This window comes from Phymastichus coffea, unplaced genomic scaffold (assembly GCF_024137745.1).
Source record: "Phymastichus coffea isolate CEN01 unplaced genomic scaffold, Cenicafe_Pcof_1.1 PCOF00050, whole genome shotgun sequence".
NCBI classification, from domain to species: Eukaryota; Metazoa; Arthropoda; class Insecta; order Hymenoptera; family Eulophidae; genus Phymastichus; species Phymastichus coffea.
This window is the reverse complement of record NW_026706861.1, coordinates 1011927-1029781: the sequence shown is the minus strand read 5'-3', so window position 1 is coordinate 1029781 and position 17855 is coordinate 1011927. Positions and strand designations below refer to the sequence as shown.

The 17855-nt window shown below is 35.8% G+C and overlaps 3 protein-coding genes across 3 annotated transcripts; all 3 read left to right on the top strand.

Annotated features, from left to right (window-relative positions):
• Window positions 1-601: 601 nt before the first annotated feature.
• On the top strand, window positions 602-4746 carry LOC131665377 (procathepsin L-like). Its single transcript, XM_058937237.1, has 5 exons — window positions 602-860; window positions 1674-1826; window positions 1918-2118; window positions 2465-2825; window positions 3761-4746. Exons 1-5 carry the CDS (start codon window positions 759-761, stop codon window positions 3967-3969), a joined length of 1026 nt encoding a protein of 341 aa, XP_058793220.1. The 5' UTR covers window positions 602-758; the 3' UTR covers window positions 3970-4746.
• Window positions 4747-9923: 5177 nt separating this feature from the next.
• LOC131665378 (cathepsin L-like) lies at window positions 9924-11497 on the top strand. Its single transcript, XM_058937238.1, has 5 exons — window positions 9924-10019; window positions 10073-10225; window positions 10305-10508; window positions 10580-10937; window positions 11007-11497. Exons 1-5 carry the CDS (start codon window positions 9924-9926, stop codon window positions 11219-11221), a joined length of 1026 nt encoding a protein of 341 aa, XP_058793221.1. The 3' UTR covers window positions 11222-11497.
• Window positions 11498-13614: 2117 nt separating this feature from the next.
• Window positions 13615-14911, top strand: LOC131665404 (cathepsin L-like). Its single transcript, XM_058937278.1, has 5 exons — window positions 13615-13710; window positions 13764-13916; window positions 13995-14198; window positions 14270-14627; window positions 14697-14911. The coding sequence occupies exons 1-5, from the start codon at window positions 13615-13617 to the stop codon at window positions 14909-14911; spliced, it is 1026 nt and encodes a 341-aa protein (XP_058793261.1).
• Window positions 14912-17855: the final 2944 nt, after the last annotated feature.

Here is a 17855-nt window from a genome sequence, read left to right as displayed (position 1 = left end):
GCGCCTACACACAGCAACTACTCCATCGAAACATTGAACTCTCCAGCCGCAATTTAGCGCGGCGCTTAAATGTACTGCGCGTAACTTTTTTCGAAGCTGCGCGCGCGTGTGGGTCGCGTAATGACATAGCACCGATCGGCGTGCGGTAACGACGGAAGTAATCAATTGTTTGCAATCGCTGTTGATTCTTAATGATCAAGCGCTTTACAATTGTGCCTGGAAATGTGCGACAAGTCGGCCGACGGAAGATGCACGTTATGGCAATTTTTTTTTTTTTTCGACGACACTGCATTCGCGACGACTTGGCCGCTGTTCGCGCTCTTAATCGGGGCTACGGCATCGCCCGATTTGCCGCTGATGTTGATCGTCAGGCGACGTCGTTTTTGGCATTCGCGAGATTCGTTGCACGTAAAAACCCAGCGCGCCAGTACGTAATATCCGCGAATCAACGAGGAAGCCAAAAAAGAAAAGTCGCGTGCGCGGATTCGAAGTGCAACGACGGCATTGGGCAAGCAAGGGGCACGCAATGAAGTATAGAAAACCGAAGAATACCGCTGACACGATCTTTTGGTGAGTCGGTGGGACAGCAGCCGCATGTAGACGAGAGAGCGCGTATAAAAAGGGTGAATTAACGCCTGAGTCGGTGCTAGTGTAGCATGCGTCGGCGTAAGAGGAGGCGGCCCATTTGCCCGCTTCCAACTGAGATTCACGTAGACAGCTGTTGATTGTGTGCAACAGTGAAGTCATCAACAGAGGCAATGGATTCGGGCTGTCTTTATTTATTTGTTCTCCTTTGTACTGGTTACGCTCATGCCGCACCTCATGATAATCGAGCTGATGATGGATGGATTAATTTCAAAGTAAGAAATGGAATGATCGTTTCTTTCTTTTTATATAAGGGTAAATTAATATTTAAGTTCGAAGATCATTCTTTTTATTTCTCAACGATTGTTTCATTTTATTCTTCTTTTTGTGTGTTATTGAAGAACAGTTTTTAACTTGAATTATAAAATCATCTCTTTCGGGCAGATATATTTTATAGAACGAAAATCGGAAAATAAAAATTATTAATGTTATTTTGAGTAGATAACAATATATAATGATGATTGATTGATTGATCAATGCATAGTATATTATAAAGTAATTTTTAGTTTGCTGAACAGAAATATTTATTTTCATATCTCTATGGCTACCTTTGAAAAAGTTTGTTTTTCACATTTGCTACTAAGAATTTAATAAAACAAAAACAAAAAATTTACAAGCTAAAATCATTGACAAGAAAAGTTTCGAGATAAAATTCGTTATCCCTTTGTTCACCGTTGAATGCCTATTTTCGTTGCAAATTGGAATTCAATCGAATTTCACGTGAACCCGTTACCGTTCTTTCGCAGCACAAGTGTGTCATCGTGCTACGCGCTGGATTGTCGAATCGTATGCCGTGAACCAACGAACTAATGCATTAAAAGCGAACATGATGTGGTTCAAGGTAAAATGCATATCAGCCCGTGTGCAGGCACGATTGAGAGCTCAGTTTTTATGCACGATCCAGAAAACTTTACTGCCTGTCCCATTTCTACGTTGGCCACATTGCAATTAAATCAGTCTTAAACTTTACGCTTCTATTCTTTTTAACGATCGGCCATCCCTTGACAATTGCAATCTTGCTGTTTCAGTATCAATACAAGAAGTTCTACAGCAACGAAGTGGAGGAGAAATTCCGTAAGAACGTGTTCCACGAGAATCAACAAAAGATAGCGGAGCACAATGAGAAGTACGAAGCTGGAATTCACTCGTACAAATTGAAGATTAATCAATACGGCGACATGGTGAGTATTGTAATCATGAATCTCATGCCAATACACGGTGGCGTCTTTTGCGTAAGCCCTCGTCTCACCTGATAATTGTCTGCGCGCACAGCTGTTCGAAGAGTACAAAAACTACATGCATCCCCAAAACAACACTCTGACGAGATTGCGCAGGATACCGCGCGGAGGCGTGTTCGCGATGGCGAACGCGAGCGTCGAATTGCCGGATTTCGTTGATTGGCGGAAGCAGGGCGCAGTGACACCGGTACAAGACCAAGGTCTCACGTGCGGCTCATGCTGGGCCTTCTCCGCCGTAAGCACACGCACGCTCTTCCTCTCCTCCGCTCGCTTCGAACTCGCGTGGCAACCAACAATTCTCAAGCGCGTACCGAACGCAATTCTGACAAAACGAGCTATTATGCTATTTTGAACTGAACGGTGGTCGTTCACTGTAACTTATATGTCTTAGGAAATTGTATGAAACGAGGCACGAGTGGCTCTTTATTGCGCAAATGACAACTTTAACGAGTGTAACGAAAAACAGAAGACTAGCGTGACATCACTCAGTTTTTCTACTCGCGACGTGTCATCTATTTTTGGACACTGGCGTGCTTTCTCCCCCCCCCCCCCTCTCTTTCTCTCTTTGTTTTATTTTACAGATAGGTGCGTTAGAAGGCCAGTACTTTAAGAAGACCGGCATTCTGCGACTACTGAGCGCGCAAAGTCTGATCGACTGCACGACGGACTATGGAAATCTTGGTTGTGGCGGCGGTAGCGCAGCTCTGTCTTTTCAGTTCGTCGTCGATCACAAGGGTCTCGAATCCGAAGAAGAATATCCGTACGTAGGTCGCGCGAAAGACTGTCCTTACGATCTTGACGACGAGGACGAAGAATTGGAGGCGAGTTTCGTGTATGTGCCCACGGCCGATGAAGCTGCGCTTAAAGTTGCTGTTTCGAGTGTTGGACCACTTTCCGTGGCTATTGACGCTTCGCACGATACGTTCAGGTTTTACTCGGAAGGTGAGCATTTTACTCGCGATACTTTAAACTTTTTATGAGAGGCTTTGCAAAATACATCCAGTTCATAGTTTCATACAATTTTTTTTATAATGATATGTACTTTTATCAAGCCCTAATGCAGTCAAAGCCTTTATTTGATCGTGTGATTCAAATGTCAACCTGTATCTCTGAATTCGTTCAAACTCTGAGACTTTTCATTCATTTAGTAAACATTTAAAGCTAATATTGAACCCTCTAATAAATTAAACATGAAAATGGAGAGTGGAAGTTTGGCTTGAAAGTCTCTTAATTACCTAATAAATGACGCTAAAATAATCTAAAAAGAGAATCGAATTTTCTTGGATCAATTGTAAATTGTATTTCTTTATGCTTATAATGTAATTGTAAGCAATTATAAAAATCAAATGGTAAACAAGCGCGTAGTAAGATTAATGTGTCTGTTTTAGATATGTTTGAAGGACTGTAATTTATGTCATATCTGTATATTCATAACGTATGTACGAATCAGTGACACCCTATTATTTCATTTGCTTTTCAAAATATTATTTTATCAAAATTAATTTTCCGAAATTCTAAGTTGAACCGTATTTGATATTTACTATATACTGTAAATCACTGTCACTCTTAAGACATCATAAAAAACTTTATAAATTTTTTGGATCATAATGATGAAAATATAATTCATTGCGTCGGAGAAGTATGACCACATAAACAAAATAAGTGAGTCTAGCTATTAGTCATAAAAGCTTGCGTGAACCAGGGTCAATCGAAGCAGTATAAAGCTTTTTACTGAGTATAGGCATAGTACCGACGCGATGTCTACTTTACCGATTCCTTTTCTCATTACTTTATACATCGTCGTTCAATTCTTTCTGCGTTGAATCTTGGAAAATATTATCGAACTGCTGACAAAATGCGGTATCGATTGTTTTTAGGAGTTTACTATCAGTCGGAATGTGACAGAAGCGACCTGGATCACGCAGTTCTGGTAATCGGTTACGGCACAGATTCCAAAAATCGAGACTACTGGCTGGTCAAGAATAGTTGGGGTAAGAGTTGGGGCCAAGATGGATATTTCAAAATCGCTCGGAATCGACAGAACCATTGTGGCATTGCTACTACTGCAATTTATCCAATCGTGTGAGAAAAAAGACTTTCTCAACCGGTACCATGGAAGGCGATGAATGCAGCGCAGGAACGTTTGCAGCTAAACGATGCTCGATAATTCCACGCCAAATTTTCTGTATATTGTAGAATAGGCATTTCTTTCTGTATATAGAGGTCAGCGATAGTTGTTAGCGTAATGATTTTTGAGACTAAAATTCTGTCTTGACTTTTATATTAAGTTTTATGTGTACAAAACTCGTCGGACAAAAGTATTTACAACAAAAGCAAATTAAGCTAAAAAACTACTGCTGTGTTATAATTATAGAAAGTCACAGCTTGTTTCGTAAAATCTGTTCTGCATTTCGAATCTCATATTTAAAAATATTTAAATATACCTACAGCATTATACGTATGTTTTGCGTAAATATATAGATTTTTTATTAATTTAAAAATTAATAAAAAAATTAAATTTGAAGAATTGCATTTATTCAACACGACAAAAGGAACATTAAGACGCGCAGAGAATGTGAGTCATATTCAGTGTTTAATTCGAAGCAATACCTAGTCTTGATTCACAGTAAACTTCATTATCTAACAACAGCTGTACATCCTCAGCATTTTTTCCATTCTTTTATTATTGTATTTAGTCAACACTTGTTTAACATTCCATTCGATTTATTCCTGCGCATCGAGTCAGAGGTATCACGATGATGAATACAAATCGAATGATTAACTTATTTATTTTGAGTGACACGTTATAATCCTTTGTGACTCAAATCGTCGAACAAAGATTAACTAATAAATGGTCAATTTTACTAATTTTTTTGACAGTCGATGAAATTCCCCTATAGTCGATCAATTTTGAGAGCGTTTATATTATTAGATAATTTTCTTTGAATTTTGTAAACATTTTGTTGACGTTTTATTTAGTTTTCAATTATATATGCATAAAAAAGCATATAAATCAATTTTTATTTGCGATATATAAGCAGAAAGAAATAGATAGTTTATACATATAGTTTATACATGTTTTAAATGTCTCATAGCTTTCTTCGGAATAGACTTGAAAGTCATTGCAACTAATGATGAACCAGAAATTGCTTCTAATACTTCGGCAGTATGAAAAAAATACTAGAGAAAATACTACCGTTATTATTGTTTGAGATTTAACAAGGAAAAGGCAAAACAAATCTTGGATCTCTAAAGGTATAATAATTTTATGCAAAACTAAAAAATAGTTACACGAAATATAGAGAAGAAATCCAAATAATTTGAGGTCCAAACAAGAATACAAAAAATATTAAACAATACACAAAAGGTGATAAGGGATGCAAAAATCAAAACCGAAATTATATGTTTCAATAGCACTAGTACGAATAGTAAAAATGAGTGGAAAAATATCAACAACGAATTAAGTAGGAAACGTATCGATCAAGTTATGACGTAATTAATTAAATATAATGGCACTAAGTACAAAAATTTTGTTAAAATTGCCGGCGTATTCCATAGATTTTTAGTGAAGTTGCTATAAAATTGGTAAGTAAATAGTAAACATATATTAGAGCTATCTATAAGATAACAATTTTTATCTATACTAATAAAATACAGATACTAATAAAATATATAGGATCATACAAATTCTTAAAAATAAAGCAGGAGGTATTAATGGTATTGACGTATTACTGATTTAAATGTCTTGCTATCTGCTTCTAAATTGATAAGATAATTCTTCGTACCGTATTATCACTATAATTAGTATTCTAAATTACTGATATACTATTTTGATCATGTGCTGTTATTTATTTGGAGTAGAAAGTCAATTGCCAATGAAATTTCTCATGTTACTTTATCATTTTAATAATTACCAACTCCACAATTCATTATATTATAAAAATGAAACATTTCCATGAAAGAATAGCTTTTATTCTCACTTGTAAAGCTCAATCATTATTCTATTTATCGAGTATATATAGTCAAATAAGCATATATTCCAATCATTCAGTTAATGCAACGAATCCAATAATTCATTAGAATATCAAAAATTATAATAGATATATAGCATTACATCATATGAAGCTCGCTATCGACATTTAAAAAATTTTAATTTAATTTTATTATTTTCTTTTAATTAATTTAAATGCACAAACTAAATTGCATCCTTGTAAAGATACTCGAACACATTACCTAAAATATTTGATGCCTAATTCAGCACAAATGAGTTCAACTAATGGCTGTGGATTGTGTTTGATGATAGACGAGCATTTAATACACGTTTTACATATTAAGAGCTGACCTCTCTCTCTCCCTCTTTTTCTCTGATCTCTTTTGCTAGATAGCTATCGGATAGATATTCGAGTCATATGACTTGCCGACTATAATAGCGGTATTGAGTTAATCAGTCATTGCATCATACGTGGAATTATGTCTATCTGTATGCGACTGTACTATCATCGTCGGACTTGCACGTGTCGATCGATATTACCGGCGGGCCGATCAAATCTAATTTCTGATTATCTACGCAAGTTGATGTTTCGTCTAAACGCATATTTGTCGTTGAAATATTTATTGCAATACCTATTTAACATTTAATGCAATCATGGATTTTTCATTCAATTTGTTGCTATGGCGTGATATATTATTATGTACCTTCGCTGCTCATATAATATTACAATGTGATTACTTGTTTATAATCTAGGGACATCAAACGCACTTTGCGCGCTTTCATCTTCTTTTTCATTTCTCATCATATTTATTAACATATTCAATGCAAATCACTTTTTTCAAAGGTGGATTTTTCAATTTTTTTTTTTTTTTTTTGCAAAACACATATTACAATGGAAAGCAATGTATACTAGTAAAACAATTCAGCGTATTCCATATCAATGATTGATTATATCGAAAACTATCTCTATAGTTCTTTTAAACTATACAGGTAAAAATACTATTAAACGTTTATTCTACTCTTTAGATAAAGATTGTAACATTACAACAATTTTCCAATCTTATCTTCAAAGCATAATAATCTCTTGCTTTTACCAAACGATTTGCTCCCTATTAGTTTCAAAAAATGAGTGTAAAAACAATAGAAAATCGCAGCCTACTTTTTTAAATTTTCATTATCTTCCAAATTATTCGTATCTATTAAGATAAATTAAATTTTTATTACTAAAATCTCAACTGGAAACCATATTGGCATGCTTACTAGCCGTCATAAAAGTATATCACATGACTATATCTCAAATAATCAGATCACGAATAAAATGCTTCAATATGGTATCCATCACTCTTTTATAAGAGGAAAATAAATTATTGATCATAAAATTAGATAGAGCGTCAAATATAATTATAGATTCTTATTTTACGTTTACATATTGAGTATATAAGAGTATCGGAACATCGTAAATATAAAGTAAAATTGATAATTAAAAGATAATCTCATAGTTAATAACTCAATTTGGAACTATGGCCTTCTGACGTCAAATTCCATGTAAAGGACAGATTTGATCGCTGTCAACAACATACATAGATATACTAATATATTTACGCCTAATCTTTGATCATTTTAATCAGAAATAATCGTAAATATGGCACGTTACCGGATACCGGTGCTTCAAATAACTAAGTGACCCGTTACATACTATTCGGAATATGATAAGACAACAATGAGAGAGTAAGGATATGATGAATACGACTCATGTGACGACGTATAACAACAAAAGAATGAGCTTGCAAGGCTTCCTCTATTCGTCTTTTATTATAATTATCCCCTGTTTATTCATTATGCTATATGAAATTTCGCAAAAACATTTGAATTTGGTTATGTGTACACATTAATTAAATAATTTGATTGTGATTGCATATTAATTCAAGTATAAAAAACCTCACAGGTGACTGAAATAGAATTATCGTATTGTAAAATTAGGGTGTGGGGAGTTGAATACTAGGTATGAAAAATCCCCTATATTCCAGGCTGAAGGTATAATGTTTTTACAGGAATTTGTTAGAACATTTCTATAAATTTGATTAAAATATAGCGATATAAAAATCCAAAAAATTATTTGATAATTAAAAAGCTGCAATTAATTCCGCTGCTGCAATAACTTCATCCAAAACAATGTCTCTTTAGTGCATCTTGGAAATCCTGAAATGACACACTACAATAGTATTTATTTATAGACCATTGATGATGCAACGTAGAGAAACATAGTAAACATTTTTTTCATTAAACTGAGCTTTACGTTTTCAAATAGAAACTTAAAGTTTCAAGAATTTCGAGTTATTTTACAATTTTTCTCTATTGTTATATGTATTATAATATACGTAGACTATATTCAGCTTCCACGTGTGAAATAGTTGATTAGTTTTGAATGTCTTGATATTTTTGAATGTCAACCAGTAAGGGGTGCGTGTAAATTGTCTGCAAAATGAGCAGCAGTATACATTGAAAAATCGTCTTTATAAATTTTATGCATCAATCGGTGCTTGAATTCTCATAGATTGTGCTTCGCGAGTTCGAGTTCATTTTGATGAGTAAAATGAATAATAAATGAATATGACGAGTACTCAGTGACTAGTTGATATAAAAATGAGTAGCATGAATTGAAACAAGCTAAGCAATCTACACTTCTGAAACAAAAAATATACAAATTCCATAAATACAAGTCTGATTGAACGATGTTTAAAAATAAATCTGAGTATTAACCCATTAACGCCGAAAAAGCCAAAAATTTTAACTTAACTTTGCGTTTATTTTTGAAGTACTTAAACATCAAGAATATGTCTAAAAATGACTTACTTTATGTTTTTGGGATCGCTCTACAAGATTCTAAAGTCAAAATGATGATTAGATTCTAAGAAAAAAAAATATGGCGACTTTTTTCGAAAAAAGCACTGAAAAATTTGTCGAAAAAAATTTAAAAATCAAATTGTCTATCAATAAGGTATGTTTTTATTCAACAGAAATGAGCACAAGTTTGCACAAACATCTCAAACTTTCGAAATATGACCTATAAAAATTAAAAATTCCAGAATGTACGCCATAATGGCGGCGAAGTAAAAATTTCTTTTTTAACTTTAGAAGCGTTTTTCTCGAAAACTAAAGACTTTAGCGAAAAATTTCTAGGAACAAAAAAGTCTTGAAATCAGTCAAGGAACACTATAAAATTTTTTTAAAATTTTTAAAGACATTTTTGGAAAATTAGATGTTCTGGATTTTCGAAAAAGTCGAAAATTGTCTCAAAAAAATCTGAAAAAATTTGAGAGTATTTTTTGGCCAATTTTAAGACTTTTTTGTTCCTAGAAATTTTTCGCTCAAGTCTTTAGTTTTCGAGAAAAAAGCTTCTGAAGTTAAAAAAGAAATTCCTACTTCGCCGCCATTATAAGACGTACATTTTGAAATTTTTAATTATTATAGGTCATATTTGGAAAGTTTGAAATGTTTGCGCAAACTTGTGCTCATTTTTGTTAAATAAAAACATGCTATTCTGATAGAAAATTTGATTTTTTAATTTTTCTCGACAAATTTTTCAGTGCTTTTTTCGAAAAAAGTCGCCATATTTTTTTTCTTGGAATCTAATCATCGTTTTGACTTTAAAATCTTGTAGAGCGACCCCAAAAACATAAAGTAAATCATTTTTATACATATTCTTGATGTTTAAGTACTTCAAAAATAAACGCAAAGTAAAGTTAAGATTTTTGGCTTTTTCGGCGTTAATGGGTTAAACGACAACACGTTCTCCTTCTATAGAAAACACATCTCTCTTAGAAATCACAAAATCGCTTGTTAGACAACCATCAGCGAGACGCTATTCTCGTGTAACTAGATGATAAGAAATTTCTTTATAAAAGATTAGGTTCCGTGACACTTCGATTCAGTTTACGCTTCAATAACGAAACCTAACGTTCGGTTCTTTCTTACATTTGACTATACTACTTTACTTTCTTTCTTTTGTAATTTTTGAAAAGATTATAACTCTTGTATTATCCTCGATCATGAAGACTTTAGTAGTGTTACTTGTAGCGTTCATAGCCGTCGCTCAAGCCGTGTCAATTTATAATTCTGCGGCACGGGAATGGAATACTTTTAAGGTATGATAGTTCACTAGAAATATTCAACGCATTATTAATATTTCTATTTAAAGGCCGAACATGGAAAGAGCTACACGAATGAAATCGAAGAAAAATCGCGATTGAAAATCTTCATGGAACATAAGCAAAAAATTGCCGAGCACAACGCAATGTTCGAGCAAGGATTAGTCACCTACAAACTAGGACTTAACAAATACTCCGACATGGTAAGAGTGATGGAACATGCAATGCTACATTAACAAAGAATTTAGAAATATGGATCAACCAATGTCATTCGTTTGACAGATACATCATGAATTCGTGCGCACAATGAACGGCTTCAACAAGTCGAGATCAGGAATACCTGACAGTTCCAAAAAGATGAAAGCAGTGCGATTCGCGTCGCCAGCACACGTGCAACTGCCTGCGAGTGTAGACTGGAGAAAGGAAGGTGCCGTCACCAATGTCAAGGATCAAGGGTTCTGCGGTTCATGCTGGTCATTTTCAGCAGTAAATAACGAACAGTTGATAGAATCCGATTTTCGCGCAAATTTCGATCACTACAATCATAATATTTTTAGACGGGTGCACTGGAAGGCCAACACTTCCGCAAGACCGGTAAATTGGTATCCTTGAGCGAGCAAAATCTTCTCGACTGCTCGGGTAGTTACGGTAACTATGGTTGCGACGGTGGTATCATGCAATATGCCTTCAACTACATCAAGGACAATAAAGGTATCGATACCGAGAAGACATACCCTTACGAAGCTAGTGAAGAATATTGCCGTTACGACCCACGCAACAGCGGCGCCGAGGATGTCGGTTTCGTGGACATTCGCACTGGGGACGAACAACAGCTCATGGAGGCTGTTGCCACTATTGGCCCGATTGCCGTCGCTATGGATGCATCTCACTTGAGCTTCCAAAACTACAGATCTGGTAAGCTGTGACAGGTTCTCGCATTGAAAATTACAAGTAGCCGAAGTTGTAAATAATGTTTATCCACAGGGATCTATTACGAGCCAAAATGCAAGAACAAAAACGATGACCTTGATCATGGGGTCCTCATAGTTGGCTATGGTACTACTGAAAACGGAATAAACTACTGGCTGGTAAAGAACAGTTGGGGAGATAGTTGGGGCGAGAATGGTTACTTTAAGATACCGCGTAACAAGAATAACCATTGCGGTATCGCTACTGATGCCAGTTATCCTCTTGTTTAGCAACGGGTAATCCAGTCATATAAGATCGCGCGATGCTTATTTCACTTGGTGTTATTAAAATGAAATTTGAATGTAAAGAATGGTATTGTTGTGATATTCAAGCAGTTAAGTGTTATATATTTAAGTCGACTATTTCCTTTTTGGAATTGAGTAAGAATTCAAATACGTTTATTGTAAATCACTTTTGCGTGTATTTGTGGAGACTCAACTGTTAATCACCCTAAGCACGCTGTTCGTTTGTTCGCGCGATATTTTTGAAATTACTAACATAGTGAAATAAATATTAGTGTAATAAATATTAGTGTAAAATATTCGTGTCTCTTGTCATTTATCTACCATCCTCCGATTGCATTCGCAAATCTTTTATATAGGAACATATATTCTTGTCATATTTGGTTATGTACTTATAAGCTTGTGAGTGTAATGTGCCAGATAAAATAGACTTTTGAGCGAATATGTTTGATAAATTCAAACGACGATTTTTAGACAATCACAATATCGTATAAAAATTGATTACAATTTTATAATCTCGCGCAAATCAAATTATTTTATAGAAATATTCACGTCATCACGATTGAAAGCATAAAAACCACATTATTTATAACTTTTTTATGGAAGTCCAAATAATCACTTGACGAAATATTGACGAATAAAGATTTTCATATTTTATTTCATTCTTCGTTCCTGAATAACAATTTTGAAATGGATATGTTTATATCGGTAGTTAGTTGAAAATAAATTGATTCACTTAGGAATACTAGACGAACTCAGATGCGCGTTGATTGCTCTTATACGAGTTTTTTAAAAGTTTTCGGTATTTGGAAGATAATGATTTCGTAAATATTTGAATATAATGGGAATAAATTTGACTATATTTAGAAATAAATTATAAGCTAGAGGTTAAGGGTATATTAATTTTTTTTTCGTAGCGCTATAAAAAAATCTCCTGATTAACCGATTTACTTCCACTTATATCAAAATATCTGTAGTATATTTAGTCAACATTTATTGAACGTTTTTTCCGATTTATTCCCGCACATGATATGACAGGTATCACGCTTATGAGTATAAATAGAATGATCAATTTATTTATTTTAAGTGATACATCACAATATGCTTTATGACACTAGTCGTCGCACAAGAATTAATGAATTAATCGTAAATGGTCCTAATTTCTTTGACAACCGATGAAATTGTCCGGCGTGGGGACAATTTTGCACGTTTCTATTATACACACAAATTATTGTGCAGAATCATTTACAATGTACCGTAAAACCATGCACAGTTGTTAGTACACTAGTTGTCCAATGTAAAATATAAAATTGTAAAATGAGGGTATAGGAAGCAGAATACAATCTTCTTGTAGGTATTTATTAGATAATTTCTACGATTTCAGTTGAAATTTAGCATATATATATAATCATTAAAATTATTTGATAATTAGCGAGTCGCAATCAATTTCCAAGATTATCGGGGAAGTGCAATTACTTCATCCAAAACATGTCTGTTTTGTATATAATAGAACGCGCGGATTTATACGCTTAATACTACTCACTGATTACATGATGTAGAATAACAAAATAAACATTTTTCGTATAATACCTAGCTTACAGAAATGTTTCGAAAAGAATTTACAGTTATTTTCCAATTTTTTGCTATTCTTACATGTACTATTATTTACGTCGACCGTATTCAGCTTCCACATGTACAATAGTTGATTAGTTCCTTAACAATCTCAGTTCCTCTTTCAAAATTAAATATGAATAGATTTTTTCAACGAAGTAGAAGTCGTGATATTTATGAATGTCGATCCGGAAGGGGCGCGCGAAAATTGTTTGCAGAATAAGTAGTAATACGCGTTGAAAAATAGTTTGTATAAATTTAATGTAACGGTTAGTGTATCGGTTGACAATGTCTCGTGAGTTCGAGCTTATTTTATATAATGGAATAAATAATAAGTCAATGCGACGAGTATTAAATGACAAATAAATGTAAAATCGAGTGCAGAGTAGGATGAATCAAACTTTGAAGCCTATACATCTGCAAATAAAATTATTAAAACTCCATATACATGACTCCACTTGAACGATCCATTTTCAGTTGAAACTGAACGTGGCTATTGAGCGATAAAAATTACGCGTTGTCCTCTCTTAGAAACCACGTGACCACCCGAAATTCCTCGATAGAAAACTAGATGCAAGGCGTAATAATCAAGTCACAAGATGATAAGAAGTCTCTCTATAAAAGAGTAGGCAATACGGCACTTTGCATTAGTTTGAACTTGAGTACCGAAACGTAACATTCGGTACTTTCTTACATTTGACTATATTACTATAATTTCTTTCTTTTATAATTTTTGAAGAGATTATAACTCTTTTGTAGTATCCTCGATCATGAGGACATTGGTATTGTTACTTGTGGCTTTAATAGCCGTCGCTCAAGCCGTGTCAATTTATGATTCTGCAGCTCGGGAATGGAATACTTTTAAGGTATGATAGTTCACTAGAAATATTCAACGCATTATTAATATTTCTATTTAAAGGCCGAACATGGAAAGAGCTACACGAATGAAATCGAAGAAGAATTGCGATTGAAAATCTTCATGGAAAATAAGCAAAAAATTGCTGAGCACAACGCAATGTTCGAGCAAGGATTAGTCACCTACAAACTAGGATTTAACGAATACTCCGACATGGTAAGTGATGGACCATGCAAAGGCTACATTAACAAACAATTCGGAAATATGGATCAATGAATGTCATTCGTTTGACAGACACATCATGAATTCGTGCGCACAATGAACGGCTTCAACAAGTCGAGATCAGGAATACCTGACAGTTCCAAAAAGATGAAAGCAGCGCGATTCGCGTCGCCAGCACACGTGCAACTGCCTGCGAGTGTAGACTGGAGAAAGAAAGGTGCCGTCACCGATGTCAAGAATCAAGGGTCCTGCGGTTCATGTTGGGCATTCTCAGCAGTAAATAAACAATTGTTGGCAAGGTTTGATTTTCGCGCAATGTTCGACTACTACAATCGTAGTATTTTTAGACGGGTGCACTAGAAGGACAAAACTTTCGCCAGACCGGCAAATTAGTATCCTTGAGCGAGCAAAATCTTCTCGACTGCTCTGATGATTACGGTAACGACGGTTGCTCCGGTGGTCTCGTGGACAGTTCCTTCAACTACATCAAGGACAATAAAGGTATCGATACCGAGAAGACATACCCATACAAAGCACGTCAAGGCCAGTGCCATTATGACCCACACAACAGGGGCGCCGAGGATGTTGGTTACGTGCACATTCGCTCTGGGGACGAACAACAGCTCACGGAAGCTGTTGCCACTATTGGCCCGATTGCCGTCGCTATGGATGCATCACACTTTAGCTTCCAAAACTACAGATCTGGTAAGCTGTGACAGGTTCTCGCATTGAAAATTACAAGTACCCGAAGTTGTAAATAATCTTTATCCACAGGGATCTATTACGAGCCAAAATGCAAAAACCAAAACGATTACCTTGATCATGCGGTCCTCATAGTTGGCTATGGTACCACTGAAAACGGAATAAATTACTGGCTGGTAAAGAACAGTTGGGGACATAGTTGGGGAGAGAATGGTTACTTTAAGATACCGCGTAACAAGAATAACCATTGCGGTATCGCTACTGATGCCCTTTATCCTCTTGTTTAGCAACGGTTAATCCAGTCATATAAGATCGCGCGATGCTTATTTCAGCTGGTGTTATTAAAATGAAATTTAAATGTAAAGAATGGTATTTTTGCGATATTCAAGTAGTTAAGTGTTATATATTTAAGTCGACTATTTCCTTTTTGGAATTGAGTAAGAATTCAAATACGTTTATTGTAAATCACTTTTGCGTGTATTTGTGGAGACTCAACTGTTAATCATTCTAAGCACGCTGTCCGTTTGCTCGCGCGATAACTGAAATTACCAACATAGTGAAATAAATATTAGCGTAAAATATTCGTGTCTCTTGTCATTCATCTACCATCATCCGATTGCATTCCTAAATATTTTATATAGGAACATATATTCTTGTCATATTTGGTTTTGTACTTTTAATCTTGTGAGTGTAATGTGCCAGATAAAATAGACTTTTGAGCGAATATGTTTGATAAATTCAAACGACAATTTTTAAACAATCACAATATCGTATAAAAATTGATTACAATTTGTTAATCTTGCGCAAATCATCTTATCTTATAGAAATATTCACGTCATCACGATTGAAAGCTTAAAAACCACATTATTTCTAACTTTTTTATGGAAGTCCAAATAATCACTTGACGAGATATTGTTAAGATCTCCATATTTAATTTCAGTCTTCGTTCGCAAATGATAATTTTGAAATGGGTACGTTTATATCGCTCATTACGAATAAATTGATTCACTTTGGAATACTAGAGTGACTCGGCCGCGCTTTGCACGATATAACGCTCTTATACGAGGGTTTTCGAAAATTTTTAGACTTTGGAAGATAATAATAATTTTATAAATATCTGAATATATTGGGAGTAAATTTCACTATATTTATAAAGATATTACAAGTTTGAGGTTAATAGGATATTAATTTTTGTTAGAAGTGCCATTAAAAGTCTTCTGATTAACCTGTAACGGAGAATCAGCGACCGTTCCCGTCTGGGTAGTTCGTGGCCGTCCGCACAAATTATTTATTCGGAGATTCGGGAAGCAAAAGACGTTCCCACGACTGAATAACGCGTCGAGCATAAACACGTTAAACGCACAGATTCGAAGTCGGGATGAGGAGTGATACAACGGTGAATAAACACAACATTGGATTAGCACATTAATCCTTTACTTGTCAACAATAGATTTCAAGACGGCGATCTTACGCCTATACACTACGAGCGGCACAATAAGAAACCCGAACGCGAAGGTGAATCGGTGGCTGGTCAGCTTGCCGATTCCCTGTCTAAAACTAAATGTTACAACAAATGCCCGACAAAACACTTTCCGCCGTTAATCTATCAACGGAGTAGCCTGCAGATCTGTCGTGCTACCACCCATAAGCTGGCGCCCAAACATGCAAGAAACAGAGAGAAACAAGAGAAAAACACGGCTCCGACCTCGACTTTCAGCCTCTCTGACGGCTAGAGCGCTCTGCAGTGTGACGTCACTGGTGTGCTCCTCGCTGACCGTCTCGCTGGTGTTTGTTGTCGTTGTTTTCCTCTTTCTCGTCCTCTCGTTCGCTCCACAATCTTGCTGCTTTATTCTGTTGCTCGCTTGTAGATTGTTGTTGCTGTTGTCTCCGACACCTCTCGGTTGCTTGGTGCTGCAGCAACGTCGAAACTGTTCGCGCGCGCACCCGCGCACCTCGCCGGTTACCCACACGCACCGGTGCCGGGTACCCTTCGGGACACGGCTGGGCGCGACCCAGTCTCACACTCAAATACTCGTCCGCGCACCGAGCGTGTCTCCGAAAACGAAAAAAACGTCGACGAGTTCGCGGGGCCAACTCCGGAAAAACCGTGACCTTCGGTTCAATCCGCGCGCGCGTCTTCCTCTGCCCAAAGCCTAGCAGAGACTCTCCCGAATTTCCCGCGATTTAAGCGCTCTCTCTTTCTTTTCTTATTCTGCGCCATCTCTGTCGCTCCAGCCGTCAACTCAGTCCTTGTACAGCACCTCATAAACAGAAACCAAGCATGAGTGTGCGTACCACACGCACACACTCTCAGCTTGGCGCGGCGCACGGACATTTGCGAAAGCCAGACGGACGAAATCGGCCTAACCGAGATTCTCTGTAATAAACCAATCAACTTCTACTTATAAAAAAATATTTATTGTATGTTTAGTCAAGATTTGTTCGACATTCCTTTCGATTTATTCACGCGCATGATGTTAAAGGTATCACACTGATAGGTATAAATCGAATGATCAACTTATTTCAAGTTGTCGCACAAAGATTGACGAATTAATCGTAAATGTTCCTAATTTCTTTGGCAGCCGATGGAATTGTCCGACAAGCGGTTTTAATATACATATTTGATTGTACACAAAAAGTATTATGCACAATAACATAGCATAATAATTGATACACGCTGATTCGCGTTATATTACCGTGCACAATAGTTTACATGTACAATAAAACCATGATCAATTGTCTATACGCCAGTTGTCCGAGGGACAAATCGGTTATGAGAGGGTTTGTTAGTTCCGCGCATATTAATATGTAATTTTCTTCGAAAAATTGCAGACATATTCCCAGTACATTCTTGAGGTTTTATTTTGTTCTCAAACATATGTATTTACAAAAGCATGTAAATCAATTTCTGCTTACGCATTATGAACAAGAAGAAATAGATAATATGGATGTGCGCGCGCGCGCGCGTGTGTGTGTGTGTAGCGCATTGATGTTTGAAATGTGTCTTAACCTTCTTCGGAATAGATCCAAACGTCGTTGTAATTATTAATAAAGCAGTAATTTTTTGTACCTATTCCATACAGTTCCGTGTGATGAAACAGATTTCATCGCAGTCAACAATAGGTAAAGACATACTAATCTATTTTCACCCAATTTTTGGTCACCTTAATACAAAATAATCGTGTACATGATGGGTTGCCGCATACAGGTATTTCGACATAAATGACCGTT

What these genes read in the sequence shown, in the direction of transcription:
- LOC131665377 (XM_058937237.1), top strand. Translation starts at nt 759, where the DNA reads ATGGATTCGGGCTGTCTTTATTTATTTGTTCTCCTTTGTACTGGTTAC. An exon ending in TTAATCAATACGGCGACATG is followed by an intron (nt 1,827 to 1,917) that starts GTGAGTATTGTA and finishes CTGCGCGCACAG; the next exon opens with CTGTTCGAAGAGTACAAAAA. An exon ending in GTTCAGGTTTTACTCGGAAG is followed by an intron (nt 2,826 to 3,760) that starts GTGAGCATTTTA and finishes GATTGTTTTTAG; the next exon opens with GAGTTTACTATCAGTCGGAA.
- LOC131665378 (XM_058937238.1), top strand. Translation starts at nt 9,924, where the DNA reads ATGAAGACTTTAGTAGTGTTACTTGTAGCGTTCATAGCCGTCGCTCAA. An exon ending in GGGAATGGAATACTTTTAAG is followed by an intron (nt 10,020 to 10,072) that starts GTATGATAGTTC and finishes TTCTATTTAAAG; the next exon opens with GCCGAACATGGAAAGAGCTA. An exon ending in CTTCCAAAACTACAGATCTG is followed by an intron (nt 10,938 to 11,006) that starts GTAAGCTGTGAC and finishes GTTTATCCACAG; the next exon opens with GGATCTATTACGAGCCAAAA.
- LOC131665404 (XM_058937278.1), top strand. Translation starts at nt 13,615, where the DNA reads ATGAGGACATTGGTATTGTTACTTGTGGCTTTAATAGCCGTCGCTCAA. An exon ending in GGGAATGGAATACTTTTAAG is followed by an intron (nt 13,711 to 13,763) that starts GTATGATAGTTC and finishes TTCTATTTAAAG; the next exon opens with GCCGAACATGGAAAGAGCTA. An exon ending in CTTCCAAAACTACAGATCTG is followed by an intron (nt 14,628 to 14,696) that starts GTAAGCTGTGAC and finishes CTTTATCCACAG; the next exon opens with GGATCTATTACGAGCCAAAA.